At 38.0% G+C, this 17,238-nt stretch overlaps 1 protein-coding gene across 1 annotated transcript; it reads right to left on the reverse strand.

Moving 5' to 3' along the window:
• Positions 1 to 12,303, reverse strand: LOC139724070 (uncharacterized). Its single transcript, XM_071635274.1, has 5 exons — positions 12,297 to 12,303; positions 6,117 to 6,424; positions 2,439 to 2,563; positions 1,547 to 1,665; positions 1 to 961 (listed from the first exon to the last, which is right to left on the reverse strand). The coding sequence occupies exons 1-5, from the start codon at positions 12,301 to 12,303 to the stop codon at positions 825 to 827; spliced, it is 696 nt and encodes a 231-aa protein (XP_071491375.1). The 3' UTR covers positions 1 to 824.
• Positions 12,304 to 17,238: the final 4,935 nt, after the last annotated feature.

Consider the following 17,238-nt stretch of genomic DNA (forward strand, 5'->3'; position numbering starts at 1 on the left):
TGATATGTTCGAGTGTTAAACATACTGCAAACAAGTTCAATGTTTGAAGGCATGATCTCTTATTGACTGAGGATTTGTACTTTTCACACTCTAATACCCAACTTTTCAAACGGGCTGTTTTCTTTGTTAAATGGGCTCGTTTGTATAGATTATGTGGGTGTGGGCGTATGTTTGATATGATACGGAAGAGAAAAGATTTTGTTACCTGAACAGCAGAGATAGCACAATGATAAGCACAATCATAGGTGGAATTTTAAATGCCGTACCTGCGACCTAAATACTTGTTGTCACTTGAAATCGTGTCATTATCAGAGGGCTGATTAATTGCTATTTATTCTTAAAGATGTTCCCGGTAGTGAATTTTCATTTCTTTTCCTCCTTTCCACAATCCAGATCCACACATGTCATATTTGAGAATCCTGTCCACTGATTACCACCTAGCAATGATTTGACAAAGAGGACACAATCTTGTCTATTTTGAAATTTATCTCACATTTAAAAAGAAAACATTTTAGTGAAAACTTGAGTACAAGTCAGTAGGGGTCTTGTGAGGCTGTGACGTCATCACTTCGTTTTATTTGCAAGCTATAGGTTATGACCCCTATCACTCTCTCATCATACTCATGACTACATGAAAACATTTGAAATTTTCAAATTTCCGTTTACTTTCACACGTTATGTCCGATTGTAGGGAAACTCCTACCATTCCCTTTATCTGATTTTCTGCATTTTCAAGACAGTCGACTTGAATGAGCGATAGAACTGCACTTGAAGTTGAGTTGTTGCACATCGATGGCGGGTGTCATTTCTTGATGTGGTCCACTTTAGGGCTGCTTGCGATAATACTGTTTGGCAGCTAAGAGTGGGTCGATGATTTTTCTCCAGTCAGCAAGGGTCCATGATGGATCGGAGAGGACTTGGATTCCATTGACGAAGGTCTCCGGCGTCCCATAGACACCACCTTTACGTGAGAGAGAAATATTCAGTGACTTAATTGTACCCAGGCATCTTTTTTCAATAAAAGGAAACAAAAGCACAAATATAAGCATGCATGATAAGTGGATTGAGTGAACGCAGCAATATCAGTAGAACACATCAGTGAAAGTTTGAAGACTATCTGACAGTCTCTTTAAAAGTTACGAATGTTTAAAGTTTCTGTGCCATCATAAGGAGACTACTACACTTTATGACGTCAGTATAGACAACAATGTTTAAAGAGAATATGAGAATTCCACAAAATATCATAATAAAAGAAAAGTACAAATTTCATTGACTTATTACCGACATACATTGTATTCATGTTTAGGGTAATATCATTCCATCTGCTTTCAAAAAGAGGAAAATCAAAGCTCAGAAAAACAAAATCTAATCTAATTATTACGTCACGGAATTTCACAGAACTTGATTTTGTAAACCTGATCTTAATAGTTATCATTAGATTAAGTTATCAATATTATCATGAAATGCACGTTTGATCAGTGGTGTATCAGAACCACTACTGGGTATGTGAAGTAAGTCCAATGGCAGCGGAGCTTTAATAACTCACGTGTGCCTCCATATTTAAACTCCGTCCTGGCCAGAGTCTGAGTTGGATCGCTGCGAGCCAGATGCTCTTTGAAAGTTGTCTGAGAGTAGCCAACAGCTGCTGCCCACTTTGAAAGTGTGCTGGTCAACAGAGCATCAAGAGAAAGGATTACCATTGCTTTTTCTTTGCTATCTTTTACACATATGAATGAACAGTTTTTATGAATAAGCTTCTTTTAAGACACTAAGAAAACGACGACTAACAATGACTAAAAAAGGAAAAAAGACACAAATAAAACTAGAGAGTCATTCTTAACCTTTTTTGAAAAAAAAATATACTAGTTACATATGAAACAAAGGAACAGGTAGAAAAGAGTCCTTTCTATTTTTCTAAATGTCATTACCTATAGTCTGGAAGACATGAAAGATGGGACAAACGTGAGTGCAAAACATTCTTGACAGCGTACTCCAATCAATACTAGCACCACGTCTGATTGTATGAATACCCATCATTTCATTGTAAATGTTTAATCATCATTTGAAACTATTCAGGATCAGCCAAGGACACACACTGATACTTTAAGTTATGGAACAGGTGTAAGTACATCTATAGAGAATACATTATAGTCTTAACCCAAATTACCTTTCAAACACTTGACAAAAAAAATCGGATGCAAACTTGTGTGAAACTGGATTAGATAACTGCATTTTCAGAATATCCTGATAATTCATTATGATTACTTGTGATTATCACTTAAAAAAAGGTTCTTATCATGACCATTTTATCATGGGGGGGATATAAGTGGTAAGTTGTAAATACTGTGTAAGATTCAATAAATTTGAATACAAGCCACTACCATCTACAGTGATGCCAATTCATTGATGTCTACAAATACTGATCATAAGTGTCTTACTCGACAATGTAGCCCTGTGTCTGGTTGAAGATTGTGGTATCATACAGAGCTTCCTGCTTGCTGAAGACTTCATCCATCCAAGCAAATGTAGTGGCTGAGTTTAGTGCGTCTGCTATGAAAGTACCCTATAACAGAAAAAAAGGGCAAAGAATCTTTGACTGAAATAGTAAATAAAAATGAATTCAAACTTATACATTGGCATGAACAACTTCATCTAACCATCAACGCTTTAAATGGTAAAGTGAATCAGAAGGCCCAAGCTGTTTCACTCAGTTGGAACGCAATGGAGTGTACAATATGGGTGTGATGCTACATTTTATACGTGCAGCAAAGTTTAATTACTGCAGTAACATTGAGGAAAGTCAAATATTTTCTTTTTGATGGGTGAGACTATTAAATGCAGGCTGATCGTACGTCTTGAGCAAACATGCAATTTACAACGCTGGCAAGAGTAGCACGTATACAGTTATCATTTTCACCTGCGGTATTTGATTTATTGCTTGATTTCAGTCATGTGATTGCTATCACATGACATCAAATGGAGCCTTGTCGTCTGCCTCTATTGGCTAAATGCTCTCATGCCACCAACTATACTCAAAGACTGAAACCGAGCTCTTTGAAGGTTGATTTCAGTAGACAATCAAACAAGATTTCACTTCCCCCATCATTGCAACCAACATGGACACCAATAAGAAAGTTTTATCACACATTCAAGAACTTATTTTTCATCTTTTATCCATATTTTTTTCCAACCCCTCATGAACTTGCATGGTCAAGTACTGTAAAAAAAAGTCTTGGAAAAATAAATCAATCAGTCTGAAAAAGTTTGACAAAATTATTGGAACTTAACTGTCACAAAAGTCTCTTCTGTGAAATTGTCGCTAGCAATACTTGACACATTACCTATGCAGCATACTTTTGCAGTTCTAATAATAATAATAATGATGATGGTCATCATCATCCCCATCATCATCATCATAAAAAACAGCCAAAAGCACACCGTATGTCTTCAACCCAACTAATTTTCCCCAACGTTTTGGTATCAGAAGGCACGAACGGGACATGATGTAGACACAACAGGCATCTCCTCGTGTGGCAGATCTTTGATATTATGTGGCTCCTTGAAACCATTCATTGCGGTCTGGAAACAAAAAGCTTTAAAATTGACGAGCATGGGGAGGCATGCAATGTAATTTTCTATGGTAGATAGACAGATAGAGGAGCAAATAGGGGGGTAAAATCCACCAGATCAAATCCTTCTCAAACAATCAAAATCATGTTCATATGCTCAAAGCCTTATTTCATTTATCAGGTTCCTACCGTTGTAACTATATTACGATCATCAAAACTGCACACTGAGAAACTGAAAAATTCTGGATTCCGTCAAGGTGTTATACGTAGGAAAAAGGAAAGTGAAAACCAAATGAACGCTTGTTTGCAGGAAGCTATATCTCAGTAATAGTGCAGTGTGCTGTGTTTCCGGTGGTACAGTTGTCTTTTTCAGTTAAATGTTAGATCTATGCTAAAGGGTGCACTATCTGTATAGCGTTGTCAACAGCACAATGTTATATACCTATATAATAATGTACAATGTACATTTAGTAAAGTTCATTGCTTTACTGACCCGATCACATGCGAAGCTGTAGTGAAACAAAAGCGCGCGCTGTATATAAGTTATAAAGGGAATGATACCTAAGTGTGTGGAATGAGTGAGCACAGCGATGTTATAGATAGAGCAAATCACTGAAAATTTGAGTAAAAACAGACAATCCGTTCAAAGTTATGTATTCTTCATGTTTAAGTGCTGTCATCGCTGGATGAGAAGGTATAGCAAAAGTTTGTGTCGTTACTGCAAGACAATGATATGAAAAATAAGAGTTCAACATACATATACTTTCGTTTCTCTAACATTATCAAACACATGCACTTGAACTACCTCTTTTATGAAGCAGGGGGAATACTATTACACTTACATGAAAACAAAGCCCAAATATAAATGTGGACTGAATGAAAGCAACAATAGTAGAACACACCAGTGAAAGTTTGAGGAAAATCGGGCAGTCGATTCAAAAGTTATGAATCTTTAAAGTTTCGTTGCCGTCATCGCTGGATAAGGAGACCACTACATTCGGTGACATTATGGACAACAATATAAAGAAAATATAAAGAAAATTCAACAAGTTTTCATTTTTCTAGCATTATGAACGAGCACTTGACTTATCTCTTTCAGAAAACATGGGGGATGATTAATATTGCCTTAACATAAGCAAGTCGACGGAATGAGTACTTTTCACGAATAATGAGATTTTCTGGAATTCATGTTAAATTTTCTTTATATTGTTGTCAAGGATGACGTCACGAAAATACAACGTAGTAGTCTTCTTATCCTGCAATGAAACTTTAAAAAGTCATATTTGAATCGATTGTCCGATTTTCCTCAAACTTTCACTAATGTGTGTTCTATAATTGCTGCTTTCATTCAATCCATATTGATAATTTGGCTTTGGTTTTCTTTAAAGGAGATTTCTGGACCCTTGCAGTCTAGAATTTGTCTGAAAAGAAAGAGTAAAATTTTGCGAGCACAACATTCACAAATTTGATTAATATCGGATAAAGACAAGGGATTAATGATATTGTGAAGGTTTGCTACTTTTCACAAAAATTTTTGAACAGTTAAATTAGTATGAATGTGCAAATAGTGAGATGATGATGTCATCACCTCACAATCTGGTACATAGTTTGTACATAAAGTCTTGAAATCTATAACGATTTTCGTTCAAATTCAAAATAGCCCCAGTCTGAAATCCTGATATAGTATCTTATCATTATTTTGAAATCATTCAGCCGGAAACAACATTATGTTCACACTATTACAGCAGAAAGACCGAATTTCGTCATATATCTTCTCTCTTTCTTTCTTTTTTTAATTTTGCACACAATCAACAACAACAACAAATATCAAATTCATGAAATTCTTCCGTCGAGATGTTTTCATTGCAACTGATTGACAAATTGCCCTACATCGACGTAATACCCGCTGCATGCTATAAGGATTAGAATCAACACTTGCTGTCGGGCGGAAGCTCGGTGGTTTAGTGGGAATGACGCCTGTCCGTAGGTCAGGAAGTCGTAGGTTCGAATCCTGTTCGAGTATGTACGCCCATGATTTTTTATCATGGCTACTACTAAAACACTGATCAATTCAGTGCTTATTTACGTCGATGTAGGGCAATTTGTCAATCAGTTGCAACAACAACAGCAACAAATTTGTGAGGTAATGTCACCATCAGCTCATTGTGGAATTTTGTTTACATCGTTGTCTTCCAGTGATGTCACAAACTATCGTAGTCTTCTCGATCATCGAGTGGTGGTGGCACTGAAACTTAAAAGATATGTAACTTTTGAAAGGATAGTGCAATTTTCATCAAACTTCAATGATGTGTTCTGCTAATATTGTTGCATATAATCAAAATAATGCTCAAGCCATATATTCATTTCGCTGTTCAGGAACTTTAAATAATGTTCGCGAGCCGTTCAGCTGCTCGCGCGCGGCTCTTTTGATAATTTGAGAATAATTGCCCGTTCAACTGTTACTACACCCGGTAATTCAAGGTCCTATATACCTGTGTGTGGCCCCCGATGATGTAAAAGACCCTGGATAACCAATTAGTTCATTACCTGAGCAGCCATCATAGCAGCTCGATGATACGGCAAAGGGAATAGCAGAGCCGAGAATTTTAACGTCACATTGCCATAGTAGTTAGCCACTTCCTTGTACACCGGCCATGCAGCTTTCGAGTCAGGGCAAATCAGGTCCACGAAGGCTTCCAAAACGACTGGGCAGTCGCCCGACGCAGCGCAGTAGACAAAGCCTGGAGGACGTGGGGGAATGGGAGCCTGACAGGTCACTTGGCCGACAACGACTCCGAGGAGCACGGCGACAGTGGCGGTAACCAACCGGTGCATGCTGCTGGTGCGAGTAATGGCTCCAACCAAAAGTTGTCACTAACTGTTGGTGGATACGCCAGGTGAAGTCCACACAATGCACGAGTCGAAAATAAACGCTTGTGAATAACAACAGCGATGAACAGTACCAGCAGATCATTCAGGCTGATTGTCACACGAACCGACATTAATATTTTGTATAAATAGTTCCTATCAGAGAACGCTATATCTTCAGGTCAAGGGTTCGTTTACGATTGCACAATCCAAGCGCACAAGATTAATAGCATGTTTATGGACGGGCAGGAATCAGATGTGTGAACATAACATACCAGGCGCAGTAGTGAACGTACACCCTCTAGTTTTATCAAAAACAAGCAAGCAAAACAAAACTAGTGGCTCATGAAAGTGTAAGAGCATGAAATATTTTGCCAAACTGACTTCGAACTGATATTGAGTGAGAACTGAAGTTGTCGCAAAAGAGAGGTGATGTTGTGGGATAGATCAAGTTCCTTATTTGTACCCGCCTTTCTCCATAAAATTGCGTTTTGGAGCTCGATCGAGATTCAGCATTCTAGGGGTGCGTTTATCAACTCCTTTTCTCGGCAGAAACAGATTTTCCAAACAGCTTTCAAGGAATTTTTACGAGTTGATAAACGCAAAGCTATTTTGAAAGCCCTTTCGGAAAGCCTTTTCGAAAGGGTGCGTTTATCAACTCTCCTTTTCTCGGCAGAAACAGGTTTTCCAAACATCTTTCAAGGAATTTTTACGAGTTGATAAACGCAAAGCTGTTTTGAAAGCCCTTTCGGAAAGCCTTTTCGAAAGGCGCAAATATGTGGTTTTCCAATCAGGTGTCCTAAACAGGTTTTCAGAAACCTGCTTGTAAAAGCCTTTTGAAGTTGATAAACGCAAAGCTGTTTTGAAACGGCTTTGTAGTAGTGTACTGCAGTTACGAACAATGCACGCCTTAATATGACCTCTTCTCCTCGGGTCGAATTTCGCAATGCAGCTGTGCAGTGACAGGTCAGTTATCGTGTTCGCGAAGAGAGTTGATAAACGCAACTATTTTGGAAGCCGTTTCTAAAGGGCTTTGGAAAGGGCTTTGGAAAGGGCAATCGAAAGGGCTTTTGAAAGCCGTTTAAACAGGGGAAAGTTGATAAACGCAGCCAAAGTCTCATGCCGCCACTCAGAAATATTTGAAGTATGTGCTAAAGTGGAGCTTCCTCACAGATAGGAAGATAATTGATTCATGTGGCATTGCATCATGACTCGTCACTCTCAAAGGAAGATATGTCTATATGATGGTAATTACTTTTCGCTGTCCCTTCTTCGACAACAAGCGGCACATTAATATTACAGGGCTTTGGAAAGGGTTTTCGAAAGGGCTATGGAAAGGGCTATCGAAAGGGCTATAAGGGCTTTCGAAAGCCGTTTAAACAGGGGAAAGTTGATAAACACACCCTATGAGAGCTAATGAGGCGACACTTAATTATATTTAGATGGTGTTGGAATGGAAATGAGGCATGGTGTTTAACGGGAACACATTACAAAACAAATACTAACCCAAATCCCCTATAACTCTAACCATGGACCTATATACAGTAGGTCCATGCTCTAACCCACGAAAGTGCAAGGGCGCTGCGGAATCAGCGTATACCCTGTTGTCTACTGACTACTCTGCATCCGTCACAATACTCCTTCATTTCAACTTTCTCACCCTAATAAGCAATATACATAGCTGGAAATATAATTTCTGGTCACGTCTGATTTTTCTTTTTCAATTCTGTGGGGGTACAAAGGAACTATTTTCATGCAAAAATCTTCTCATGACATTTCTGTTTAAAAAGTATGAATGAGTTTTGGTTTTGCAAACTGCAACATCTACGGTATAGACAGTACATTTCCTTTTTCTATTTCAACCCTCACCCTTAAAGCGCATAGAGACACTACGGTATAGTGACATGCCCTGTATAAGAACTGTATTGTTGTTATTATTATTATTATTATTATTATTATTATTATTATTATTATTATTATTATTATTATTATTGTTATCATTATTATCATCATTATCATTATCATTATCATGCAAAAAGAAAGGACTGCCATCTTTGCACCATATTTTCTTGGTACACACGGGTTATATTTTCTGTAAACTGTGTACAATCACTGTTTTATACCAGTAGCACCATTGTCTATCAATTTCAAACGCTTTGACGGTACATAATTTTAGATTCATTTTGCATAAATATGTTAATGGTATACATCGATTTTTCGAGAGATCTACGTTGCGCTTCTCAGTAGATAATTTTTCCCATCGCTTTATCTATTCTTTGTCAGCTATTGCAAAGTGTACATTGCTTTGCCATTGGCTATATTTGGTATCATAATTTCATGACTTGCACTTTTGTTTTCCAGACAGATGCATACTCTGTGTTCCTTTTTGTTTGATGGAAATGAAGTAAACTTGAATTCACTGATTAAAAACAGTAGGAATAGGCCTATGTTGTTCATGACCAGACATCATTGTTTAATGTCATAAAAGTGTCGGTTTGGATTTTAATTTTATTTACTCAGAACTATCATTTTATAGAACTTTGCACGTCAATACTGCCTTCCCCAAGGAACAAAAATAAGAATATGACAATGATTTAGACTGGTTACAGCCCAACACTATTAATGATAAAGTTGAATTCCAGCAAGTTTAAGATATTCAATATAACTTAATCACTTGGTTGTATCTTATCAAACCATTGTTTGTCTCCCAAATGGCTGTGGTATATTATTTGCTAGTTCTATCATTCAAGTCGAAATTGTTGAGGAGCTGTGGGAAAGGAAAAGAAACTTGGGAAATGAAACAGAATTAATTCCACTTTCACAATGTAATGAAAAAAAAAATGTCACTGCGTCACGTTCATGAACTGCGAGCATTTTAATATTGTCATATTCGTTTGTTTTTATTTACTTGGACGAAGTATGGCTATCAATCCTATCTACTAGTATCCCATATTGTCTGAAACAGCCTGTTTAATATACCCACTCCTCTTTTTGTTGCAACACAAATAATATATGCTTGCCCTGGACCTCGATCGGATAAAGTTCATCTAGGTTGTCACGTGAAAGCTGATTTTTTTTTTCTTCAAATTTCGGTAATAAACATGTTTGCGAAGTAACTGATGGATAAGGATTACACCTTTATCATAAAGTCATATGACTTGTCATATGACTTCACACGAGTTCGAGTGACATCCCGCTCAATGTTCAAATTGACCCCAACAGGGGCAGCGGAACCGGGAGGGAGGGGGGTGGGGCCCTTTCGGCCCGTCAAGGTTCGCGTCCTTGGGTTCTTCCCGTCTAAGCGGTGATACCATTGACCTTTGACCCCCGGTCCCACAGCCCCCTCCCTCCCTCCCCCCCCCCCCCCCCCCCCCCCCCCCATACACATTTCGCGGCTCTTGCTCAATGAGCGGAGTATAATCAGTGTTAGTGGTAGTTGATTGGAATTACACAAAATATGCGACAAAAAGTTACTAAATCTTCAGCAAAATTGATCTATTGTTATAAGGCTGAGGAGGAAAGGGGTACAAGTAGTAGTTGCTAAATTGTTATGGAAAAGATAATTGTATGCATTATTTTCATGGATCTTAGTGAATGAACAGTTGTGAGGTTACGATTTTGTCACTTTTTCTATATGTGGTCATCTTCCTGCATTACAATTATTTTCTAGCAAACTTTTAATGACATAATATTTTCTTGCTACTTACCTTTGATTGTTCCTCTCTCGGTGTACATTCAATATAAAATTGTTTTACAGTGTATGATTGTACATAATATGTATACAATGTACTTTGTTATCTTATGTCTGTATGACATGTCATGTATAAAGCCCTTTCTCAATTTTTGCATAATGATATAATGCCGACACTGCAAAATTTTGTTTCACTGTATTAATAATGCAATGCAGAAATATTTAGAACTGAACTGAAGTCTGCATGTTGATTGATTATCACTCTGATGCCAAAAAAAAAAACTTTTAAAACTCCAAAACTCACTTACTCAAATTCATGAAATTCTTCCGTCGAGATGTTTTCATTGCAACTGATTGACAAATTGCCCTACATTGACGTAAATAAGCACTGAATTGACGGAAATCGACGGAAGAATTTCATGAATTTGAATGACAAAGCAGTACCCGCTGCATGCTATAAGGATTAGAACCAACACTTGCTGTCGGGCGAAAGCTCGGTGGTCTGGTGGAGATGACGCCTGTCCGGTGATCAGGAGGTCGTAGGTTCGAATCCTGCTCGAGTATGTACGCTCATGATTTTTTTATCATGGCTGCTACTACTAAACACTGATCAATTCAGTGCTTATTTACGTCGATGTAGGACAATTTGTCAATCAGTTGCAAAACTGACTTACTCTTCTATACCTTTTTCGACATTTCCTTATGAAATTATGATTGTTCCTATGTTCAGTGGATATCACTCATTTTCGTTAACAAACGGAGCGGAGTTTTCCTGGGTGTAAACTTCGTGTGGAAGATGGTTTCGTTTCGTTTTGTTTTGCTGGCTCTCCCCCCCCCTTTTTTTTTGGGGGGGGGGCAATATACATTTATGGCAGTGAATTACGCAACAATGTTGTCTCTTGAACGCATAAAACAGATAGTAGGCAAGGCGCATGAATTATATAGTAGCTATATAAATGGCAGAGGAGTGCCAAAAGGCAGTCATCTAAAGTACACCTGTTGTCTACTGCAAAGAGGTATTAGCTCCAGAATGGATCACAGTACACAGGATCATTCATTCGTCATTGAAACGTTATTGAAAGTCTATCTTTGTACCCATAAATACAGTGTTTTCAAGAAGATGATGAAAATGGGAAAATTGGGCCCACATTTCCCCCTCCCCCACGCACACACACCTCCTTATCTGCCATAAACAAACTTGAAACTACAGTCAACAATTCACTTACTCATACACTTACAAAGCTTATCACTCTTGGTGCTAGAGAAGAAAATTTGTAAAGATTTTTCAATTACCACCCCCCGACCGTGCCCCTGTATTTATGGGGAACCTAAAATTTACGAACGGTTTCAAATTTGGTACAAATAATAAAATCATCTAATATTCTAAGACTTATCTCTTTTTATTGCCATGTCATATCAAAATTTAAATTGCAAGCGATGGCGTGATGTTGGGCCATAGTTGTAACATTTGGCATTAATTGCACCACGATATAATTATAAAGCCGTTATCCGTGGTAGATATAAATATGTTGCAGCTTAGCTTACTTGCTGTGGTATTTTGATATAGGTGACGATATCAAAGTAAAAATCTTTGACCGACTGAAGAGGGTAAAGTCGACATTAGACCGAAAATGCTCTACTGCATGTCCAAAGTCTGCGTGGAATTATTGCAAATATGCTGGTCAAAAATACATGTATACCCTGTCCCACACGCTAACGTTACCACGCGTAAGAGAGTTTACACGAGAAAAGTAATAAAATAAATTTGGGGGCATAATATAATATGCAAGTCTACCCCATGGCTAAGAAGATTTCAGCAAGTATAGTAAAACCAAGAAGAAAACAACATTTTGTTAATGACGACAACGCATGTATTTTACATCAGACAAATACTGATGATGATAATAGTAAGAATAGTTCGGAGGAAAAAGAAATACCCTACGTTTTCCAAACATAGCGACAGCAGGCACAGATGCATATGAATTATTGAATTAGATAAAGAGATGATTTTATGGCTTTAAAAAAGTCTGGCATTAGCTTCTACACAAATCATCACAACATCCAATGGCCTTTTTCAACATTAACCCAAAAGAAAGAATTGATATCTTGCCACCACACAATTCAGCGACTATCTATAAATTATCAGTATAGTTGTGTTGTATCCGTACCTTCCATAGTGATTTGCGCCTATTATCGCGTCTGAATAATGGAACATATCCAACCTGCAGTTCAATTCGATATACAGCTGCAGCAGCAAATGGACAGTCGTAAAAAAAAATGCATGCGTATATGTCTGTAACACCTTCTCATTGTGGCAAGGGCTCAGAAATTCAGTGCAAACTGTAGTGTGTAAATGAGGTGCGAAGAAATAACAAGAGACCCGCGGGTCTAGCGCTCACCTGAGTATCGCAAGTTCACCTTTCACGCAGTCACTAATCTAAATTATTCACAGCTCTACCAAAATTTGACCAGGCATTCTCAAGTAGAAGATGAAAATGTACAATAAGGGCCCAATTTTTTTAAGATTCCTTAATTTGGGGGGATTGGGGCCCCCTGGGGCCCTCTGGGTGGGGCATGGTGCCCATTTTGATAATTGAGATCCTGACCCCCTAGGGATGCTACCTGCCAAGTTTGACAAAAATCCATCATGAGGTTTTCAGGAAGAAGATGAAAATGTACAATTCAGGCCCCCATTTGGACCCTTCCAACCACCACCCTCCCCCCCTACCCAAGAGGGGCACCCCTGGATTTCCTATGAACAAACTTGAAACTACAGTCATTAATGTACTCATTCATAGTATTATCTCAGCTCTATATATAACTTCTGATTCCAGAGAAGATTTATAAAGATTCCTTCATTTGGGGGATTTGGGACCCCTGGGGCCCCCTGGGTGGGGCATGGTGCCCATTTCAACAAATTGAGATCCTAACCCCCTAGGGATGCTACCTGCCAAGTTTGGTGAAAATAGGTCATGGGGTTCTCAAGAAGAAGATAAAAATGTACAATTTAGGCCCCATTAGGACCCCTCCTCACCCCCTCCCCTGGGTCCCAAGGGGGGCACCCCTAATTCTGCCATGAACAAACTTGAAACTACAGTCATCAATGTACTAACTCATAGTATTAACTTAGCTCTATCACTTCTGGTTCTAGAGAAGAAGATTTTTGCAGATATTCCTTAATTTTGGGGGGTTTGGGCCCCCTGGGGGCCCCCTGGGTGGGGCATGGTGCCCATTTTCACAAATTGATTTCCTAACCCCCTAGGGATGCTACCTACCAAGTTTGGTGAAAATGGGTCATGGGGTTCTCAAGAAGACGATGAAAATGTACAATTTAGGCCCCATTAGAACCCTTCCCCACCCCCCTCCCTGGGTCCCAAGGGGGGCACCCCTGATTCTGCCATGAACAAACTTGAAACTACAGTCATCAATGTACTAACTCATAGTATTAACTTAGCTCTATCACTTCTGGTTCTAGAGAAGAAGATTTTTACAGATTCCTTAATTTTGGGGGGTTTGGGCCCCCCTGGGGGCCCCCTGGGTGGGGCATGGTGCCCATTTTAACAAATTGAGTTCCTAACCCCCTAGGGATGCTACCTGCCAAGTTTGATGAAAATCGGTCTTGGGGTTTTCAAGAAGAAGATGAAAATGTAAAAAGTTTACGCACGACGCACGACGGACGACGGACGACGGACGACGGACGACGGACGACGGACGACGCACGACGGACGCCGGACGAAGGGCGATCGCAATAGCTCACTTGAGCCTTTGGCTCAGGTGAGCTAAAAAAGTTGTCTTGCATGGTCAAACACATCCGACGAAATTGCAACGAGTTGCCGAACGGGTCTCGTACGAACGACAGAAGTCCACTTTTTTGACTTCACGATACAGGTGTACATCTAAAATTTAAACCTTTTTGGAATCTATGAATGTTTGTAGTGTGATCTGAGCTATAGTAAATGGTTAGTAATCAATCTCCTGCTTAACTGCGTCGAATCTTCATGAAGACGACTGCCTGCTTTTCACAGTAGGACAAATTACACGTCACTGTAAAGCATAGAATCAATGAAGCACATGCCACACAAGCGAATTTGCTACCTGACACTGTTTGATAGGGCCTATACATTCACTTATATGCATATCCATCCCTTCCCCTCCAACAAATCGACGAACACATACACACCAACACACATTTCAAAAAGGCTTGCAGTGACACTCATTTCATTTTCATCGTTATATACAAGATTATTTTTCTTTGATTTAATGCACAAAGGGATAATCAATAATTGTATTGGATCGTCAATCCGGACCTCAGCAGAGTGGTCTTGTATTTACAATTCAGCATTACTCACTTCTGAACTTACCCAAGACAAAATTCGCGATACATGTACTTAATAAAAAATGAAAAAGCAAAAACACATTGACCAATAGATATGTGAAAATATCTGTAAAATTTTACACACGATAACTGAAGTTATAACAGCTTCACTATCACTGAATCAATTACCAATTAATCATCCCCGTCACATATAGTGTAAATGTACTGTTACTTGCATAACACATGCATACTGGCAATTTATCTTCTTTTTTTTTTCAATTAAATTCATTTTATGCTCTGAGTGGAGGGTAACAACAAACATACTGCCCTCTACCTCTTTCTTCATTGGAACTCTGCTAAAGAGCTTCCTTACAATCTGTTTAACACTGTTGAACATCTTTCACGACAAAAACAAAACTTTCCATAAAAGTGCTCGGATGAATCCTGCAACATGTCGCCATCAACCATGCCACCTGTTTTACAAATGAAAAAAAAAAACCAAACAACAACAACCACTAATTGCAACTGAGAGAAAGAGATCATATAAGGACAAAAAAAAAATGAAATGCAGATAATATAGCTTGAAAATATTTCCAAAATAAATATGACGCTTTCTCCATGAGTGTACACTGGGACTGTAAATCACAAATTCAATTTCTCGAAAGGAATACCTTCATTTTCATGCAAATTTGGTGTGCTACCTCAGAACAGTATGAATCTGATGTGCATGATATTTTATGCTTATTTATAAATTGTACATCTCGGGCACCTTTGTAGGAGTATGAATTGCTAATGGAGGCTTCAAGTCAATCTATATTTTATCATGAAGTGGCATATCAAAAGGTAGTGGATATCAGTTATAACTATATAAGTTCACGTCGTATCCCATGTAAAACAAAGCATTTCAAAAGAAAAAGGAGACCAATATCTAAGACTCTTGACATTGCATCACATGTATGGATCAATTGAAAGCTACATGTCACTTTTCCTAAAGTCAGTTGTGTTTAGCATGTCCATACCAAGGTGAAAAAATGGACCTGATAGATCATCCAAATTATTGTTACAATGTATACCATACTGCAATTCATGCACACAGTTTTGAACCAAATTTGCATTTTATAAAGCTATATACATGTCTGTTAAAATGTCCTTTAATTGGCACATCCATTAATCATGCACTACAAATTTATGCTTGTTGGGCATAGAAAATGTCTGGTGGACATTGATTGGTCAATCTTTCTTTTGTTATTATGCCATCCTGCACTTTTTATTACAATGACAAAGCCACCTGCTTTTACCAAGATCAGCATTCTTAAAGGAGAAGGCTAGTAACTGATCAGTGGGAATCAGTGGAAATGCTGGGAGATGGTTGTTCCAATCCTTATGGGATTCATTCAAGAGTTCATTGTATATCTATTGTTGTGTGAAAATGATTTGCTTCAGAATGGTCTCATATTCAAGTAATGTGCAGTTTAATGCTTCCAGGTTAGCGTCCCTGGTCAGTGACGGAGCATTAATCTGCACATTACTTGAATATGAGACCGTTCTGAAGCAAATCATTTTTACACAACAATAGATATACAATGAACTCTTGAATGAATCCCATAAGGATTGGAACAATCATCTCCCAGCATTTCCACTGATTCCTACTGATCAGTTACTATCCTTCCCCTTTAATACTAGTACAAGTGTAGTACTCTTACACAAATGTCACACATCAATCCAGTTTTAAGAAGCAATATTTACAAGCAAACAATTGATCTTTTACTGTTCATACAAAAATAAAACAATTTCCTAATATTTAAACATTTGATTAACATCTTTTTCTCTGGAAATGTCACAAATTTTGATCAAAACTGGAGGAGAAAAAAAGAGCACTACCTCCATACATGGAATGCATGAGATGAGAACTTAATTCTTCAATGACATGGATATGATTTACCTTCAAAATTTAGCATTCAAGTACAACTTGCATTAAGACTACAATAAGTATTTTGTTTTACATGACACAGTGATAGATTGAATCACTTTCTTTCTTTGTTCCAGTTCAGTCAGCAATCTTCAGAGAGATCTTAGAGACATGTAAAATGCAGAATGGAAAGAATCTCCTTAGAAAACTCTAAAGAAAATCTCATAAAGTTGGTGTCTTCTTTATGATAGAACATAATACAGTGTATCGTCAGCTGAGAACCAGAAGGGCTTTATCTCAATTTTGGGGAGTATTGAGTTATTGGTATCATGTTGTAAAGCTCAATCTCCTCCTCATTACAATTTAAATTTCAATCGTTTTCATTTTCATTAAAATGCTACAAATTTAAACCCCGAAGGCACTCTATTTTACCCTATATTTGGAACAATGGTTATAATTCCACCCACTTTTGATTATCAAAATAAACCTTTTATTTCATGAAAATTGATTGTTTTGTGTTTTTTCTATGCTCAAAACTGCCGTTCTGGTTCTCAGCTGATGATATTGTATCTATTAAAAATATAATTCAGCATGTTGCATGCAAAGTGGCAAATGGACAAGAAAAAGGATTTGCTATTTCCACTTTTGCATTACACGTAATTTAAACTAAAGCTGGACTGGCAACACTTCTCAGCACTAGTCATGCTGAGAGTATTTTTTTAAACATGAATGAAATATCACTTCAAGCATTATTATATACTGTATGTTCTTTCCTTGCTGATAACAAGTTTTATATCTATAATTCTTATTGTATGTCCCACCCCCCCCCCCCCAAAAAAAAAGTACAAATGGACTTTCTGTAATAATAAGCTTAAAAATAGTGAAT

This window comes from Diadema antillarum, unplaced genomic scaffold (assembly GCF_040938485.1).
Source record: "Diadema antillarum isolate AM-2024a unplaced genomic scaffold, OU_Dant_1.0 scf00000206, whole genome shotgun sequence".
Lineage (NCBI taxonomy): Eukaryota > Metazoa > Echinodermata > Echinoidea > Diadematoida > Diadematidae > Diadema > Diadema antillarum.